The 18054-nt window shown below is 38.8% G+C and overlaps 1 protein-coding gene across 2 annotated transcripts in view; it reads left to right on the top strand.

Annotated features, from left to right (window-relative positions):
• Positions 1-18054, top strand: part of ROBO1 (roundabout guidance receptor 1) — a 573037-nt gene that overhangs the window by 57809 nt on the left and 497174 nt on the right. For both annotated transcript variants that reach the window (XM_083611370.1, XM_083611369.1), the window contains exon 2: positions 7281-7421. In XM_083611370.1, coding sequence (XP_083467496.1) covers positions 7334-7421 — 88 coding nt within the window. In that variant the 5' untranslated portion in view covers positions 7281-7333. The remainder of the gene's footprint in view (positions 1-7280; positions 7422-18054) is intronic.

The following is an 18054-nucleotide window of genomic DNA, read 5'->3' as shown; positions in this document are numbered from 1 at the left end:
GTTGATAGAATGGAGACCTTGGGTTTTTTTATTTTGTACAAAGTTCATGTGTCTAAGATCTTCTACTGATGGCATTGCTGGGAGCGCTGCATGTATGGGCATTATTATATAGAGTGTAAAACAGAAAATAGGGCTTGCCTAAATTTCACAATTTTTTTAAAAAAATGAGACAATGGAAATGAAATGGTATTTAAACAACTTGTGAAGCCTTGATTAGCAAAGGGCTAAGATAATTCTGAAGAGGTGTATATAGGACAAATAGGTAGAAAAATCAAATGTCAGCAGGGAAGACAATGCAGTGATAAGGCTAGCAAATGTAAAAGGTGGAGATGGACTTTAGGAGCAGGGGTTGGTGGTTTAGTAAGAAGAACAGTGAAGGGAAATAAAGGAAGACAGGAAAAGAGGTATGGGGACAAGAGTATAACTATACTTACAACTTTAGAAGCAGTAATTTATAGTAGATATGATGATGGTATACAAGCCTGTGAATAAAATGGAATGAAACTGAGAAAATATAACACAGTCACAGAAGGATGCAGAAGTTCATGCTAGCAGCAGAACTAAGAATCAATGAAAGTTAGAAGTAGAAGGACCAGACAGTAAAATGTAATAGTAATAATGTCAAAATAGAAAGGCTATGAATAATAAAAGAGCCACTTTTGGTTAAACCCTGTCTTCTATTGTAACTTTCCATCAGTGGGTTGCAGTCAGATTTGGAATTACATCTAAGTCTGCTTGAAACCTTCCTTGTTTTGACGTGTGTTCTCTGGTAACACAGGTCTATGTACTTCTGTTCTTCTGTAACAGTAGGGATTAATCTAATTAAAATGTGTTACCTACTTTCTGTCTTTAATGATGTCCCAAAGGCAAATAAAATGAAACATAAATAGGTATAAACTTGGGTCCCAGTGGTAGTGCGACTGTTTCTTGCCCAATAAAAGCAAAAATTGAAAGTATAGCCCAATAGGGATTAGAATGCTTCTTCTCCCTAGAACTGTCTCAAAATAACTATGGGCCACATCCTCTCCTAGTATTAAAAGCTATAATGACATTGATTTCTGTGGAGTTTTACAATGCAGCTCAAAGAACTGCTGAATTTTCTTTTGTGTCTATATAGCAAAGTGTGCAAACAGTGCTTCATATCCCTGAACAAATACAAATCATGGGAACACTTACTTCTTGCTGCTTTTTAGAATAAATCTAGTTTATCCCAGACAAGCTTAAAGGATTATAGTTAAAGAAGTGTAGTACAACTGTTCATTTCAGTGATCTATGGCTTGATCAGCAGTACTGTAAAGGAAGAGTATGTCCAACAGTAGTATCACTTCAAGGACGAATTACCAGCTGTCATGTGGACCACCAATTTTCATCAACTTGCTGAAATAAAATGATTGAAAATCATGAAAACCTGAGTTCCATCAGACACTAGCATTCATGAACATTGCATGTCATGTGTTAAAGATTGTCTGTCATTTTTGCCCTTTTGAGTCCCTGTCAGTACTTACATTAAGATATAGTTCATTTGGTGACTTACCAAGTGTATATGAGAGTGAAGACTGACATAAGGATCACAGTGCTGCAAGCCTGCCTTAAGAACTATCAACTGAGCACACCAGCAAAATCGAGCCCATAGGCTTCACCTCTCAGCCTATTCCTTTGATTGTCCACTACGGCCTTTTTCTCTTCTGGGGGTTAATAAAGTGCCTTGAAGCTGGGAAGGTGCCAGTTTCAGTGTCAAGAACTTGACTACAGGGACACTTTGTGTTGTGTCTGACACTGGATAAGCAGAGTTCTACTCATGTGATGGGACTGTCGCGAATTCCTCGTGGCGCTTTTAGCAGAAACGCTCAGAGTCCCAGGGTTTTCCAGTGCAGTCTTTTTAATGTGAGCTATATACAGGTATTTACAAAAACAGTCCATACAGAGTACCTGCTCCTTAAGGCAAACGAATACTCTCCACCACAGCACCACCACACCACAGCACAACAATCACAACCACAATTACTGTTGAACAGGCTTTCCTTTCAAAACAGATGATACCCAATCACATTAATCACACTCCTGCTGAGTCACTCTGACCCAGCACTTCACAGAGTATTGCATCATCTTGTTGAAGCCTGCAGACTTACTCAGTATCCTGCGAATCCCAACAGGGACTTCCTCTCTTTCCCTGCTCCTCAACTGCTCTGGAGAGTCCTCCTTCAGAGCTTATTTTAAGGGTGCACGGGGGCTGGAGTGGAGGTGAAAGGAGAAGGAAGAAGTTTAATTGTGCATGCATATCATGTGAGTCATGCTGCAGCACTAGATAAATCCCTTTGTTTTCTTACTTAGCCAGTGGTGATGGTGGCAGTGGTGGATGGAAGGAAGGAGCCATGGAGAACTGTGACTGATTGGCTGTAACTACTCTCAGGGTGAAAAGAGATGTACTAAAATAAGTGAAGGAGGGCTTGCAGCGGGGCTGAACAAATCATAGCGAACATATTTATTTTAGTTCATAACCCCCACCATGGCTTCCAGTGGAGTTGCCCTATTCAAACCTGGAGTTTCTATTATCCCAGCAGTTTATTTTGAAAATAAATACACCATCGTCATTAAAGGAAGGCCCGTCTTAGACAATTAGCACTGACATTATAGTGGGTCATGGTGTTGGGTTGTTTGCATGCTAAATTAACATCTCAAACCATATAGGTTTAAGTTTTCTCATACCGCATTGTGGCAGGACAGGAAAAAGAAAGTAAAATTTCTCCTAAAATTTGTCATAAATCTGCCTGTCTTCTTTGGCCTCTGATATTCTGTTGGGTAAGGGGAAGCCAATTGGCTCTTTGCTTACGCAAAGTCATTCTGAATCATGAGAGCACAGTATCCAGATATTATTCTGACCTGCAGTACCAGGTGACTCATTACATTGAAGAAACAGAGTGCAGCTCCAGGGACCCCCACTCTTGCCCAGTGGATCCTGACATAGTATAATACAGTATAAAAACAAAGATATTAAAACAAAAAGTGTGCAGCAATATCATTTCTGCTTTCTTTGGTTTCATTGCTTATATAGTTGTTTCTTATGCAGATAACATCCAAGTTAAGGGAAGCAGGAAACACCCAAAATTGATTAAATATTTCCTCTATATTAACTGCAGTGCTTCTCTTCCCCTTGGGGTTTGTGCACTTTTAATTCGGCATTGATTTCTTAATGATTGCAGCCACAGGAGAGGAACTTGTGTTTCTTTTATATAGCCCATGGATAGTGCCTCCAGCTTAAATCTCTTTAATACTTCAGAAGAAACTTCTGAGGAACAAAATGTAGTTTAAGCTTGTAGATTCTGAAAGTTCTTGCTATACTGTTTTTTATTCATTGTCATCTGATGTACAGCCAGTGGGTGAAAATTCTCCTCCCGCAGTCATGATTGTTAGAAGATAGGATAGTCAAGCAACCACTGTTGCTAAGTAACTGGACTTGTACTATTGATTACTATCCTCATTGTATTGCCTAGATGGAAGAAAACAGCTAACATAAGTGTTCAGAACCCAACTTTTTATCAAGGATGCATTTTGGAATTTGTGAAGAGAGCAAATAAATATCAGGAAGACATCAATTTTCTCTCAAAGGTTCAAAAGTCCACTCTTGTTTATATATTCAAGATTAATAGGGGCAGGGCTGAAGGCCACCAAACCAGTACAACCCCAGGGAATTTTAAGTGCATTTGTTTTTATTATATTTTCATACAGCATGGAAACTATGGTAAAAATTTCTTGTGGTACCTTTAAGACTACAGTAACTCATGGTTATCTGATGAGGTTATGTCATAATAAATTTGTCAGGCTGCATTCAGTATTTCATTAGTTTTACTGATTATAATTGTAGTTCTGTCCTGATTGTTTACATTCCTTTCACACTGCAGCACCATGCTGCACTAAATTTCATTCATACTAGTGTGAAACAAACATTAGAAAATAGGATCATTTCCTCTGCTAAACAGCTGTTGAGGGGAGAGGGTGATGGGAGAGGGGAGAAGAAGGCTCCTAAGCCTTTTGGAAATCTACTTGCAGATGGGATCCTGGGGTGGGGGTATTGAGGATCCTTAAGCAGCCTTACTAAAGGAAAGCCAGTTGCATAGCATCTTCCACACCCTGTAGGGCCTTGCCTTTGGTGTCCAAGACCAGGGTTCCAGGCTTGCAAACTTTTTCTTTGTTGCAACCAAATAACATGGAAACTAGCACTAAACTTTTACATCATGTGAAAGCTCAAATGTAACATGAAAATTATCAGGGAAATGTCAGGAAAATGGAATGAACTGACATGTCTATGCAGCATCAGCCATTAAGATGTCACAAGACTCTTTGTTGTTCTTGCTGCAAACAAATTAACGTGACTATCCCTCTGGAAACAGCAAAGTTTATTATGCTATATTATCAATATTGATTGTTATAATATCAGCACAGGTCAAATAGGTATTTCTCCCTTCTGCCAACAAAAGGATTAGTGTTCATTTGTCTGCCTAGCTAGTATATAGACTTAATATTGTGTACAATGATCAATCATTATATATGGCTCTGCTGCAAGAGGAATAATCCCTTGAAGGAATCAGACCAGTGTACATTTGGGTTGCTTTCTGATGCATTGCAGAACATTAACATGCCATATATGCTTTGAAGACTCCTCAACAAATTCAGCTGGTGCAGAATGCAGCAGCTAAGGCATTTGAGAAGCTAAAATGGAGAGAGAATAGCTCTCCTTTAGATTTTAGCTCTCCTCAGTCACCGTTCCTGCCACACTCCACAAATTGGAAGCCAAACTTGAGGAGCCTCTTGAAGTCATGTAGGCTCCATGCATATTTTAGAACTCTGATCTCCCACCTCATCCCTGCTTTCAACAGAAACACAAACCCAATAAGAGTTTGCACTGGGGCAATTATTTTTTTACTTTTAGAAGGTTAGAGTAATACTGAGAGAACTTCTGGGTTAGTGCTCTGTTGTTGTTTCTAAACTATATGCCACAAAGGCATATACAATCTGAAACAAGTGGGATCCTCCTTAATGAGGGTCCTGGTTGGGCATGGGCCCCTGAGACACCCCACCCCCCGCTGGGTTGTAGGCAGGGGCATGGCCCAGGCCTTGTCTATATGGCCCCACAATCACGCCAGGCCGTTTGAGCCAATCTGATCCAGGTGGCATGGTTGGGGGGACCTATAAAAGTGGCAGCATGACGTGGCTGAGGCACTTGCTTCACGCTGCAAAGCACCCGCCCTCCCGTCCCTATTTGTTGGTGTTGCTGCCTTGACCTTGCTTCGGATATTGGTTAGTTGCTTCGGATATTGGTTAGTTTCCTGTTTTGGAACAGGGGCCAGGTAGGAATTTTTCCATTTGGCAAAATGGCACTGGCCACTTGGTTTGCACCTACCCCCTTAGCAATCATCACAACTTTGTAAGGTTTGGTGGTTAGGCATTGGCTTAGTGAGGTGTGTGGGAGGGGAGGTGCGCCATCACCTGCCCCTCCATGAATAAGGGTATTCTGGTAAAGGAATCTGGGGATCCTGGATCTATTCCGAAGTCCACTTGAGGGGCTAGGTCCAAGCCAGGGGTGAGCTTCGGTTGGTTTTCATCGATGTTGCTCCCTTGTTTGGTGTTTACCCTTCCAGATTACCTGCCAAAGAGGCAGGAGTCAGTTACAGTTGGTTGCCAATGCCTAAGCCAATACCACTCACTTTGCTGTAATCAATAAAATTGTGGCCTAAATTTTGCTCCAAAACTTAAACCTAAATTACGTGTCAGGGTCAAGTTATTTACTTAGGGATGGGCTTGGGGGCCTTGGAGCACAATAGTGATTTGAGATCTCCAGAACTCCAAATATCCAGCACATTTCTGGCCGCCTCTATAGAAGTAAGTGCTCGTGAAGGGGACTAAAAATATTGTACCTGGTAAATTGTTGCATCTCTAATGTGTGATCTTGTGACAATATTACAACTACATATTGTTGAAGGTTGATGATATTTTTGTTAAAATAAATAGGGAAATAATTCAATTCTAGGAACTTGAACTGATAATTGGTATTAAATTATGCTAGCTATAATTCTTGCAATGTGCCAAAGGGGTTAGAGGACAGAACTCAGTTTATTTTCCTAAACTTGAGTGGACTGAAGTTTCTAAGTGGTGAAGTTCACCGCTTAGAAGTTTTGAATAGTAAGCATAATAAATACCTGAAATAAATATATCTAAGTATGTATCATTTTTTGAATATAAGGTTTGAAATAAATGCAAACCCCCAAAGCTTTGGCACAAATATTGTAGGATTCAGATTTTGTTGTGTTTTAATTACTGTATTTTATAGTTCATTTATGTGAATGTCTCCATGAGGTCTGCATCAGAACAGTGCTAGTCAGTTTGGGTTAAAAGGTGCAAAGAAGCAGACAAGAGGAGAAGGGCAAGAAGTTGGATGTATTTCAGTGTAGGTTGCCATGGCAGCAGCACCTAAATAAATATCACAGAAGCTGAAAACCTGAAAGAGGGGGGAAAGAGATGTAGCACTGATTACTGTTGCATTATTTTCATATATTTTACATACCTAAAATTATATACCAATTATATACCAAGACACCCATTGCCTTGAGTGTCTTCTTAATAGACTTCATAACTGAATTATCATTCTCAACCTTTTATTCTATATATAGAATTGTTTTTACATATGGAAATATTTTTAATTGTATGTACAGCCATACCTCATGTTACATTTGCTTCATGATACGTTTTTTCAGGTTGCCTCCCGCGGTGACCTGGAAGTACCGGAAAGGGTTACTTCTGGGTTTCGCCACTCATGCATGCGCAGACACGCAAAATGACATCACGTGCATGTGCAGAAACGGCGAATCGCAACCTGCGCCGATGTGGGTTGAGTTCTTTTCATGTTGTGAACGGACCTCCAGAACGGAACCTGTTTGCAACCAGGGATACCACTGTATAGAACTATTTTATATATGGAATTGTTTTTCTTTTTTTTTTCACATATGGAATTATTTTAATTGTTGATGTTTTTTGCTATAAAAGGAAAAAAGGAAAGCGATTCACATAAGGAAAGTGATTCGCAAATGGAATCTAACAAACAAACAAACAAACACAACATTTCTTAAATGAGAGACCTTAGCCAGGAGTCGACTTAGTCTCATAGCACAAGATTTTGCTGTGTTTGTATGTGTGGCTATTCTAGAGATTAATTCAGCACAGATTTTGTTTAATATCTTCTGAATTGTTTGACAATATAAACAGTTGTCTTATTTTCCTTGTTACAGATAACATTTCTAAAAGTGTTGTTGGGCTGGTGTAATGCAAGAACAGAAGCAACATGAAATGGAAACGTTATTCTTTTACTGTCGTGGTAGCTGTACTCAGCCTGTCTCGGGTCCATCAGTTACTGGGTCAGCTTATTCCAGGTAGGATTTGTTTTATACAAAACATTTGTACCACAGAATGTGATTTGTCAGTGTGAATGTATATGTGTGTGAGAGAGACTACAAAATCTGAATGCTCTTATGTTTTATTATTGCAGGTACTAAATGGCTTCTTTGGGTTTTTCAATTTTACACACACACACACACACACACACACACACACACTACCTAAAAAGTGAATTAAGAATAATCCTTGAATATCAAGGAACAGTACCAAACTATAGAAAATAAACGGCTAAAATAAAAATAAATTATTAAGAATGATGTGTCTCTTCGAACCATATAGTCCAGAGCACTGATGAATTCTAGAACAATATAGTTCTAGAGATGGTATGCTAATTTTATATCTGCAGTAGGAATGAAAACCAAAGTTCAGTAGACCGAATGGAGAAGAATCCAGTTTGCTAATAAATTGTACTTCGTGTTGGAGCCTCCCTTTGAAGTTTGTTAAAACTCTGTGCTCAGATATCTGCACTGATTGCCATTCTGCTACCAGGCCAAGTTCAAAATGATACTATTAGTGTACAAAGCTCTTAACATATTGGGACCAGTTTACCTATGAGATCACCTTACCTCACCTCATGTGTTGAACTGGCAGTACTGCAGGTGTCACATAATACCAGTTCTGTATGAGTAAGAACTCAATTGTTAAATAGAGATAGATAGATAGATAGATGATAGATAGATAGATAGATGATAGATAGATAGATAGATAGATAGATGATAGATAGATAGATAGATAGATAGATAGATAGTGGCCTTCATGCCAGCAACAGAAATGCTCTGAGAGACTGAAGTGTTGTCCCACCAGTTTCTGAATACTGCTGTTTCTATATCAAATTTGTGTCCAAAAAGACTGTTAAAAAGGAAGGGCATTGCTGGGATGTGATGTCGTATATTACCTTTGAGGATGATCTCCAGATGATAAATCTGATATTATTCACTAGGGTGTTATAAACAAGTATGGAGACACAGAGTTGGCACTGACATCTCCTGCAGAGCTAGTCCATCTTTCTGTGTCTCTGTCATGGTTCTGGATAAACCAGTTTAGTTTTGATTAGCCAGTTTAGTTTAGTTTGTGTGTAAATGCCAACAGGCTAGTCCCTGAGGCTTGTTAGAGAGAAACACCATTGGCTAAGATGGTAGTCAATTTTAGTTTGGAGATGTAGATGACAACAAGCAGTTTGCTGCTGCTTTCTCTTCAGGGTCTGTCTGTGTACTGGTCTGTCTTCAGTGTGTTGAATGGCTGCAGCTTTAAGAATACCAATGTAAATTCTTCCTATATGAGTTCCTGTCTAACAAGTTGAACAGAATGCAGTTGTATTGTGGGATATGACTATAGAAGATAGAATATGGTGGGTGGGTGGGTGCGTGCATTTTGGATGCAAACGGGGGTTGTGTTGATTATGTCTATGGCAATAGTGGACAGCTTGGTGAAGCTGTGCTGCTCATCTGATGTCCCTCAGCACAGAACGGGTTGGGAGAACCCTCAGAAAAAGATTTAGGGAGAGAGGGCATGGGGAGAGAACATTCTATTGCACAGGTGAAAGTCTTTATGCTAACAGAACTGCTTTGTCATCTAATCTGCCAGCTGAGAATATCATCTTTAAATTGCCACAATATACGCTGCTGTTTTTGCTACAGCATCTTTCATGTGTCAGTAGAGCTAGTAGGAGTTAGGAAGGTAATGAACTACTTACAAGGTTTGAATTGAAAGAATCATACAGCCTAAGTATATTGTCCTGTTTTTATTTCATTATACAGATATCTCTATATGAATAGAAAGGAGCACATGGATGATCTTGCATGTTTATATATCATGTGGGTTGTATTACTAACCTGAGTTGGCATATATTGACTCTCAAAACACAATGAAGCAAATCTAGCCAAAGATTTTGGCAATCCTTTTGGGATCACATCAAATAAAAAAGATTTTTCTGTGTTGTATTTTAAAGCTTATGAATGGTTCATAAAGAAAACTTATATGTATAATTTAAACTGCAATAAATAGAAAAGCCAAGTACAACTTAAATGCAAATTACTATGGCTTCAAATGTTATACCTTCCCTATGACATCAGGATTTTTCAGTTTGTTTTCAGGGAGACTCCCAAAATTGCTTTAGGCCTTCCTCAGTGTTGCTTAAAAACCAAGATTTAACTGGTTGTGCTTAGAAAAGAGTGAAGGCAAACAAAAGAATCCACACCAAATGGGTTTGTGTTTCAAGGAATCTTGAGAAAACAAAACATGTTAAAAACTCCCTTGGTATTTGGGAGATAATAGAGCAACCTTGCTTTCAGTCAGCATGATAGGTGAGAACACAACCCACACTAGATGCTGCAGTAATAGCTGGTTGGCAACAACACCAGGAGAATGTTTAAAAATTTAATAGGAGGTGCTGGGTTCAATATTTATTAAGACTGCAGTATTCAGTGATGATAGGTTTGGAGACCTTTATATCTGATATCTTATACCTGGTATCTTTATTCTGTTAGGATTTTAACATTATCTATGGATATGATTTCTGGATTTGAATTGGTTTAAAATAGATAAGGAGAAACTAGAACTGACTAATTATAAGGCAAGCTTAAATTATGATATTAATCTCTCAACATTTTAGTTCAGTTACTGTAACAGATTTTATCCATTTAGCATAGGCCAGTCAGGAAAACAGGAAAAATAATAGTCAGCAAAGCTTTTACAGCAAAAAGATAACAACCTGCGTACTCACTGGTTAGTAAATATTTACCTGAATAAAATTGCCCTTCATTGTTGCCCTGCTGAAAGTTACTTAGACTTAGACAAACTCTTTGAAATAACTTCTACATGTCTAGATTTGAAATAACTTCTACATGTCTAGACACTGCAGGGGGGTAATGGGGAAATTCCTTGTGGAATCCATATTATGCACACATTCAGAAGTTAGCTAAGCACTCAGTAGATGCTGGCTTTTCATAATGTTCAGATGTCTAGTTGAAATGTCTGTAAAAAGTTCCCAGCATTATAAGAATTCACGTTTAATACTAAAACTGATATGAGACAGCAGTTTGATTCAGAGTGAGCATGAGTCCCACAATGTGGGAATTTTATTACAGCTCTTATGGGTATCAGCATTTTGTGAAGAGTATGAATAGCTAAATGAGAAACTATTTAACTAATTGCACTGTAGATACTGATTTGCATTAAATTCTGAAATACTAGATACACACACACACACACACACACACACACACTTTTTATATTGCTCACTGTAGACCAAACCAAATATACTCCATCATAGTTTAATAATCATTATTATTTAATTTGGTATGGCTGCTTCTCATATTTGACTTGTTTATATCCTATTCCATCACGATACTGTGTAATAGCTGAGCAAACCAGCTCAACCAAACATCATGTTATCGTATCAATTCATGTTCGTTTGCTGCAAATTAAGCTATACATTGGAAGATCATTATTTCAGTGCAGTCTATAAGCACACTATCTCAACGAAACGTAATATATCCATTTAGCCATTCATGTTTAGTGTACGTTACATTAAGCTGCTGTTGGGAAGATCATTATTTCATATTGGCATAAGCCAAACTTATAAAGTCAAAGTGTGTCAAAGTTAAGTGTCAAAGTTCAATTTTATTTATGGAGGCATAAGTGCTTTGTGTACAAGACACAAGCCAATCATTGTGTATATCTTTTGTAAACGTTGCAACATAATTATGAAGAGTTCCTCCCGTCCTGATTTATTCACTGATTATAGTCTTACACTTCACCTGTATACTTGGAATAAAGTTCCATTGATGATAAATCTATAGAATTTAATATGTGTGATTTGAACTGCAGTTCTGTTTGGAAAATGTAGCATCTTCAAACAATATCTTTATATGGCAAACTGTATCTGCCACATATTTTAAAAACTATTCTTCCAGGAACAGGGTTGTCAGTCATCACACGTCTTTTTCTCCTCACTTTTTATTTTGATTGACACAGAGAAAGGGTCTAAGCGCGTTGAATGTTGCAGTTTCCCTAGCTCTAACAGTTGACCTTTGTTTATTCTTTGCCTTTTTTGTGAGAATAACAAAGGTCTGGAAATCCTATCAACCAAAATGTCATGGCCCAAAGAGGGTAGATATTAAGAGTGAGGGGGGGAGAATAAGAAATGACTCCACACGTTTTGCCTTTTAGATGCTGTCACTATGTATGCTGCCAGGTCTTAATAAAGAAAAGATTGCCAGCTGCACTTCAATTCAAGGTCTCTTTATTAGCCCCAGTTTATCCAGCATGAGGTTTTATTTAATTGTCTGAATAGATGGTGACAAACCAAGAGGCACAGTCAGCTGCATGATACTTAATGAAGAAATCCGTATTTCTAATCTAGCTGTAGAGCACACAACTCTTCTGCTTTGATGAACTGGCCTTTTGTGATGAACCTGACTGGAAAGCCACATGTGCTACACTGACTATCTAATTAAGTCATCAGAATGCATTGGAGCAAACGGAGTGGTTCACATGGACTCGTATAAATAATTTCAGTTCCTCTATTACCTGGCTAATAGAAAGTGGCACTGTTCCAGATTATGACTGATAGGGGTTAGATGGTACAGCTGCTGCAATTATGCTAGCAGGTAGATATCTCTGAAACACTTTTCTTCTTTGTCCACAAGCATTGTGGAGCCACTTTGTTCTACTCATTTGTATTTTATGGTGATGTGTTGTTATACCCCCTTTATTCCACCGCTGCTGCCACTTATTCCCCTATCCCTCCAATACTTTTGCCATGAACATGCCCTTTCTCAATCTACTTTGCTAACCTACTTCTTCATGGTTATTCTTCAACCTATTCATACACTTCTTGAAGAATGCAACAAAAGGTTGCTGTGTAGCTTTTTTTATAGCAGAACTACTGGTGTGTCTAGCAGCGGTGACTGAAAATGTTCTGGAGTGAATCTCTTTCAAGCTGACTAGCCAGTTTGGCATACTAACCTTATTCGATTGTAGTTCAATAGCAAAATAAAATTAAAAAGCATTTTCCATGCATTTATTATAAAGTAGTTAATATTTATTATAATAGTGCTTCTCAGTCTTAATAACTATATGCTTCAAATGTAATTGACAGAAAATCATATACCATGTATAAATACAGGAAATTAGAGCATAGAGCATAGAGGAAATGGGAAACGGTAATAAGGAGAGAACAAAGATAATGATATATTGATCCCGGTTTGACATGTGGAGGGGTTTTTTTTTGTTTTTTGTTTTTGGTGGAGGCAGAATACAATGTTGGGATGGAACTCCTTTCCTTTTTTTCTTTATACATACAGAAGCTGCCAACACTATATTTAGTTCATTTGCATAATTTTCCAATTAGCTACCCAAGAAACTGTGCAGAATTAGGGTTATGAGGCACATTATTGGGGTGGAAACTCAGCATATTTAGGGACCAAATAAGCAAAATGAGTCTGTGCTGTTTTTTTCCAACTGGACTATCCTGAATTGTAATTAAAATGGCATGAGAAATATAGGAACTTGTCACTTTGTAGATCACTCATGCTTAAGGTTACTACCATTGTTTCATATGCAATATCTTGACATTAGGGAGTGTAGTACATTTTTACTGCTGTTTCCTAATACTTATTCTCTATAGCCATTTTTACATCCATGAATTGCACACAGAATGTATAGTGTAGCAACTTGGTCTCCTTTCCCTAACATCCATCCATTCATGGACTCTGTACTTGCAGATACAGCATATACACAGATGGTATGTCTATCTCAGGGGTCAGCAAACTTTTTCAGCAGGGGGCCGGTCCACTGTCCCTCATACCTGTGGGGGGCTGGACTATTTTTTGGAGGGGGGGGAAATGAACGAATTCCTATGTCCCACAAATAACCCAGAGATGTATTTTAAATAAAAGGACACCTTCTACTCTTGTAAAAACACGCTGATTCCTGGACCGTCTGTGGGCCAGATTTAGAAGGCGATTGGGCCCCTGGGCCTTAGTTTGCCTACCCATGGTCTATCTCTATGTGCACTTGGGCATTGCTAAAAACAGGACACCTGATTATGTGGAGAGGACCAAGGTGGAAACTATACACATATAAAACTGTTCTGAAAAAGGTTTTTTTAAGCATTTAAAATACATTGAATCTTCCATTAGGCTCGCCATTGCTATCTAAATTTGTATTCATCTTAATTATATATAAATCCATTGGCTAGAATTTTTATTTGAAGCTGAATCTCAGCCAAAGAACCTTAGGTAAAGGACCCCTGATCATTAGGTCCATTCGTGGCCGACTCTGGGGTTGCGGCGCTCATCTCGCTTTATTGGCCGAGGGAGCCGACGTACAGCTTCCGGGTCATGTGGCCAGCATGACTAAGCCGCTTCTGGCGAACCAGAGCAGCGCACGGAAACGCCGTTTACCTTTCTGCCGGAGCGGTACCTATTTATCTACTTGCACTTTGACGTGCTTTTGAACTGCTAGTTTGGCAGGAGCAGGGACTGAGTAACAGGAGCTCACCCCGTTGCTGGGATTCGAACTGCCGACCTTCTGATCGGCAAGCCCTAGGCTCTGTGGTTTAACCCACAGCGCCACCCGCGTCCCTTCCAAAGAACCTTACATTTGGCTAAATTACAGATTGTGTTTTTAGGGTGATAGCATAACTAGAAAAGTATTCTAGGGTTAGGTTCTTTGCCTGTATTACTTTTATAGGAGAAAAAAATGGTATTTATGTATCGTTTTGTAATTTCACACTAATTGAACAGACAGCAGTAGTTGATTATACCCTGTTATTTTGGTCTGTAGAAGAGCCACGAATCTTCAGTCTTAAAGTAACCGTTCACAGTGTTTCGTGGAAGCTGGTGAAGATCCTCCTTGAACTTCCTCTCCCATAACATCCATCATGAGGGGAGAAATTTATGTGAAGAAGTAGGATTAATCCATACACAGGAATAATATCTGGCCACCTTGATCAATTGCATGCATCCAGAATCTAAAATAGATGAACAGTCCTTCTTAGTGAATTGGAACTGCATACATATTGGCCAGTTGATTCCTTTCGTACACTGACACCTGCCCTGCTCCTCTATAAGTAATATCGATTGAGGCTGATACTGTAACCCCGCCCACCAGTTTAGTGCGAAGATCATATATGCACATAATCATTTGTTGTGTACATAGAATCTTGCTACATTGGAGCAATTCTATTTCTAAAAAGACATGATACAGTTAAACATCATTCTTAATTATCGCTATTTATTTCGGAAATCAGATACTTAATGGCAGTAATATCTATTTTTTAAAGTCCAACTTGACTGTAATATTTTTCTCCCTAGGTGCTGTAAGAAATCAAAGGGAACACCTATTTTTCTTTAATTAGTTTTTTGCTTAAGGCATTGTTGCAGGCATCAGTGAAGATGAAAGATTCCCTCAAGGCTGCTGCAAAACCCCTCCGGTTAACCATTTACAACTAGGCTTCCATTTTTAGGCAATCAAATTCTTTCATTATATTTAATGGTTGACTTGTCTTTTTGAATAGTATCCATAGACCAAATTTTTATGTTATTTACCGGTACAACTTGTGTGGTGGGTTTTAAACAAGAACATGGGAAAATGAGAGCTATGCCTGCTTCATTTTGAAAGACATGTTATAAGACTTCCAAGGTTACAATTTTAGTATCAGGGAGGAGATTAGCCAGTTAGAAGTCTGGAATACTCTACTGTTTAGTGTAAAGATCACCATTTTTGCCTGCCAGTATAACTGTATTCTTAAGAAAAAATATGTTTAATGGGGCGAGGGATATCTGATTGGTACAGAAGATAATATAACTACTGTCATGCATAATCTGAATTCATAATATGTTCTATGTAGAAGATGTTTAGCACTTAGATTTCAAAAAAAGTGACTGAAAGTAAAACATAAGTTTACTTTTGATGACTGTTTGTAGACATTTACCTAAAAATGGAAGTATATGGAATTTTGGGACTGTTCAATTCTTTGGTATCACATCACATTTCCAAACATTTAAGTCCACAGCACCAGTATAGGCCATATCCCCTCTCAGGGACTTAAATATAATTGTCAGTCAGACAGAGGGAAATGCCATTATTGAGAAGCTTATTACTTTTGCAAATATATGTACTGAAGATGAACTAATTAAATACATTAAATTAATAAATGAATAAGAGATTACAAATAGATACAATCTGTGCATATGGTTTTAGAAGACATCTTTACTTCCACTGAGAAACTAGATTTTTTTGCGATTAATTGCAGTTTACTACCCTTTGGTTTACCACCCTGTGGATACAAAATAAATAAATAAACACGCCTTCTCTGGATAATCTCGGATCTTCATATGGAGTGCATGTAACAGATGAGGCAGGAAATATACCATTTCAGGGAGGTGATCCTGCAGTATATTCTTTAAATTAAAGCCTTACAAACTGATCAACTGACCCAGCCATGTTAGATGCAGATGTATCTGCAGTCACTCCAACTCAGTTTCTGTCTTGCAAAGAAACAGCTGAAATCCCCTCATTGTGGGGGTTTCTATGTGACTAAAAAACAAAACAAAAACCTAAGTCATTCATTCAATTGTAGGTCTGACTTCAAGATCTGATTCAAAATATTTAACGTTACAGAAAGGTAGCCGTGTTGGTCTGCCATAGTCAAAACAAAAAAAAAAATTTTTCTTTCCAGTAGCACCTTAAAGACCAACTAAGTTAGTTCTTGGTATGAGCTTTCGTGTGCATGCACACTTCGTCAGATACACTGAAATAGAAGTTGCCAGATCCTTCTATATAGTGAGAAGGTGGGGAGGGGTATTACTCAGAAGGGTGGTGGGAATGGGTGGTTGGCAGATAGCTGAGATGAGCCTTTGCATTACTGCATTTCCTCCAGTCAATAAGTGTCATAGTCACCTTGCAAGAAACAATGGAAAGCCTTCAGTCAGCATTTGCAAGGCATTCTTTTTAGATAGGATAATAGAAGTTTGGCATTAGAAGCAAATGGGTACCGAAATAAAGGAGCACCTCGTCAGTTGTGAAAAGTATAGTCATTTATTATACAGTACATGTCACCATGATGTACTCAAACAGTTTCTAGAAATAGATAAGGTCACAATTTCAAAATATTTGAAAGATGCACCTGATAAGGCCTTTTACATACTGTACAAGGAAATGAGGTGTTGTTAAGAACAGACCCTTGAAGGATGACCATATTTTCTACACAGAGGGATAGGCAGGATGGGATTACTTTTTTCATATATATCAACAAAAGGCCCAACCTCTAGACATCTTTTGCTTTCTGTTAAAATGCTATGCAGGTTTTCAATGAAGCTTTTGACAGGAACACAAACAACTCCTTTTTTCAGTGAGGCCTGCCGAAAAAGGGCAATACTATCCACCGTGGAGGTCTCTCACTCCAAACCAGTGTGGGAAAACAGAAAGCCTCTGTCTGGTTGCCCCAGGGGTACATTCTATTGCTTTCTCGTGTTGCTACCATTCTCAGAAAGCAAACCATTTCCATCCTTTGTTTTAATGGAGATTGTTTATTATGCTTATTACATTTTAATCCTTTTCTTCCTACAAAGATCTCAGGGTGGTGTCCACACTGCATGTCTGGCAGCTGCTGGTGGGAGTTGCAAATGGAGGATAATGGTACAGTCATACCTCGGGTTAAAGTCACTTCAGGTTGAACGTTTTCAGGTTGCGTCCCGCGGCAACCCAGAAGTAACGGAACAGGTTTCGCCGCATGCGCAGACGCTCAGAATGACATCATGCGCAGATACGGCGAATCACGACCCACGCATGCGCAGACGCGGGTTGGGTTCTGCTCATGATGCGAACGGGGCTCTGGAATGGATCCCGTTCGCATCCAGAGGTACCACAGTAGTTGCAATTGCAGGAGAGCACCAGAATGGAGAAAGCTTCCCTGGTCTGATACTAACTAACCACCAAACCACACCAACACATATTCAGATCTGATTGACTTTGTAGGACAACTTAATGTTCGCGATGTTAACTTTTGTAATCTGGCATTACTTACTGAATTGTGGGGGTAAGGAAGACTAAGCAGGATACCAAATTAGAAGTGGCAGCGTGGCTGCAGATAGGTGGGGAAGAAATCAAAGAACAAAAATGTAGGGTTTTGTCAGTGAGCATTCCACAGCCCTCTGAAGCTCACATTTTGCTGTGAAAATCTGGCGCAGTCCTAGAAAATTCTTTCCTTTTGCTGGGAAAATGTTTAGATATATAAATGGGCCCGTGTATCTTTATTTGACTGTTTGTCTTACCTTTTTAGTGGATTTCAGTCCTGCTGTTCAGCATCCAGAGCACACTTATAGTGTTATGGCCCCTGTGTGGCCTATTCCACATTATATTACATATTTAAGGAGTGTCCATAACACATTTTGTGTGTGATCCTAAGTGTAACATTTACAAGAAAATATCAGCAATATTTATCATGTAAGTTCCATGTGGCAGGGAACAAGGATTTCCTCCCTGCCTTTTGTACATATTAGTAAATGCCGGAATGTTTAAAGTAGTTGTTTTTATTTATTGCATTTGTATCCCACCTTTTTCTTCAATGAGCTCAAGGTGGCATGCATGGTTGTCCGCCTC

Source organism: Podarcis filfolensis, assembly GCF_964270895.1.
Source record: "Podarcis filfolensis genome assembly, chromosome: 4".
NCBI classification, from domain to species: Eukaryota; Metazoa; Chordata; class Lepidosauria; order Squamata; family Lacertidae; genus Podarcis; species Podarcis filfolensis.
Note: the sequence above shows the minus strand (reverse complement) of the source record. Positions and strands in the feature narration are given on the sequence as shown.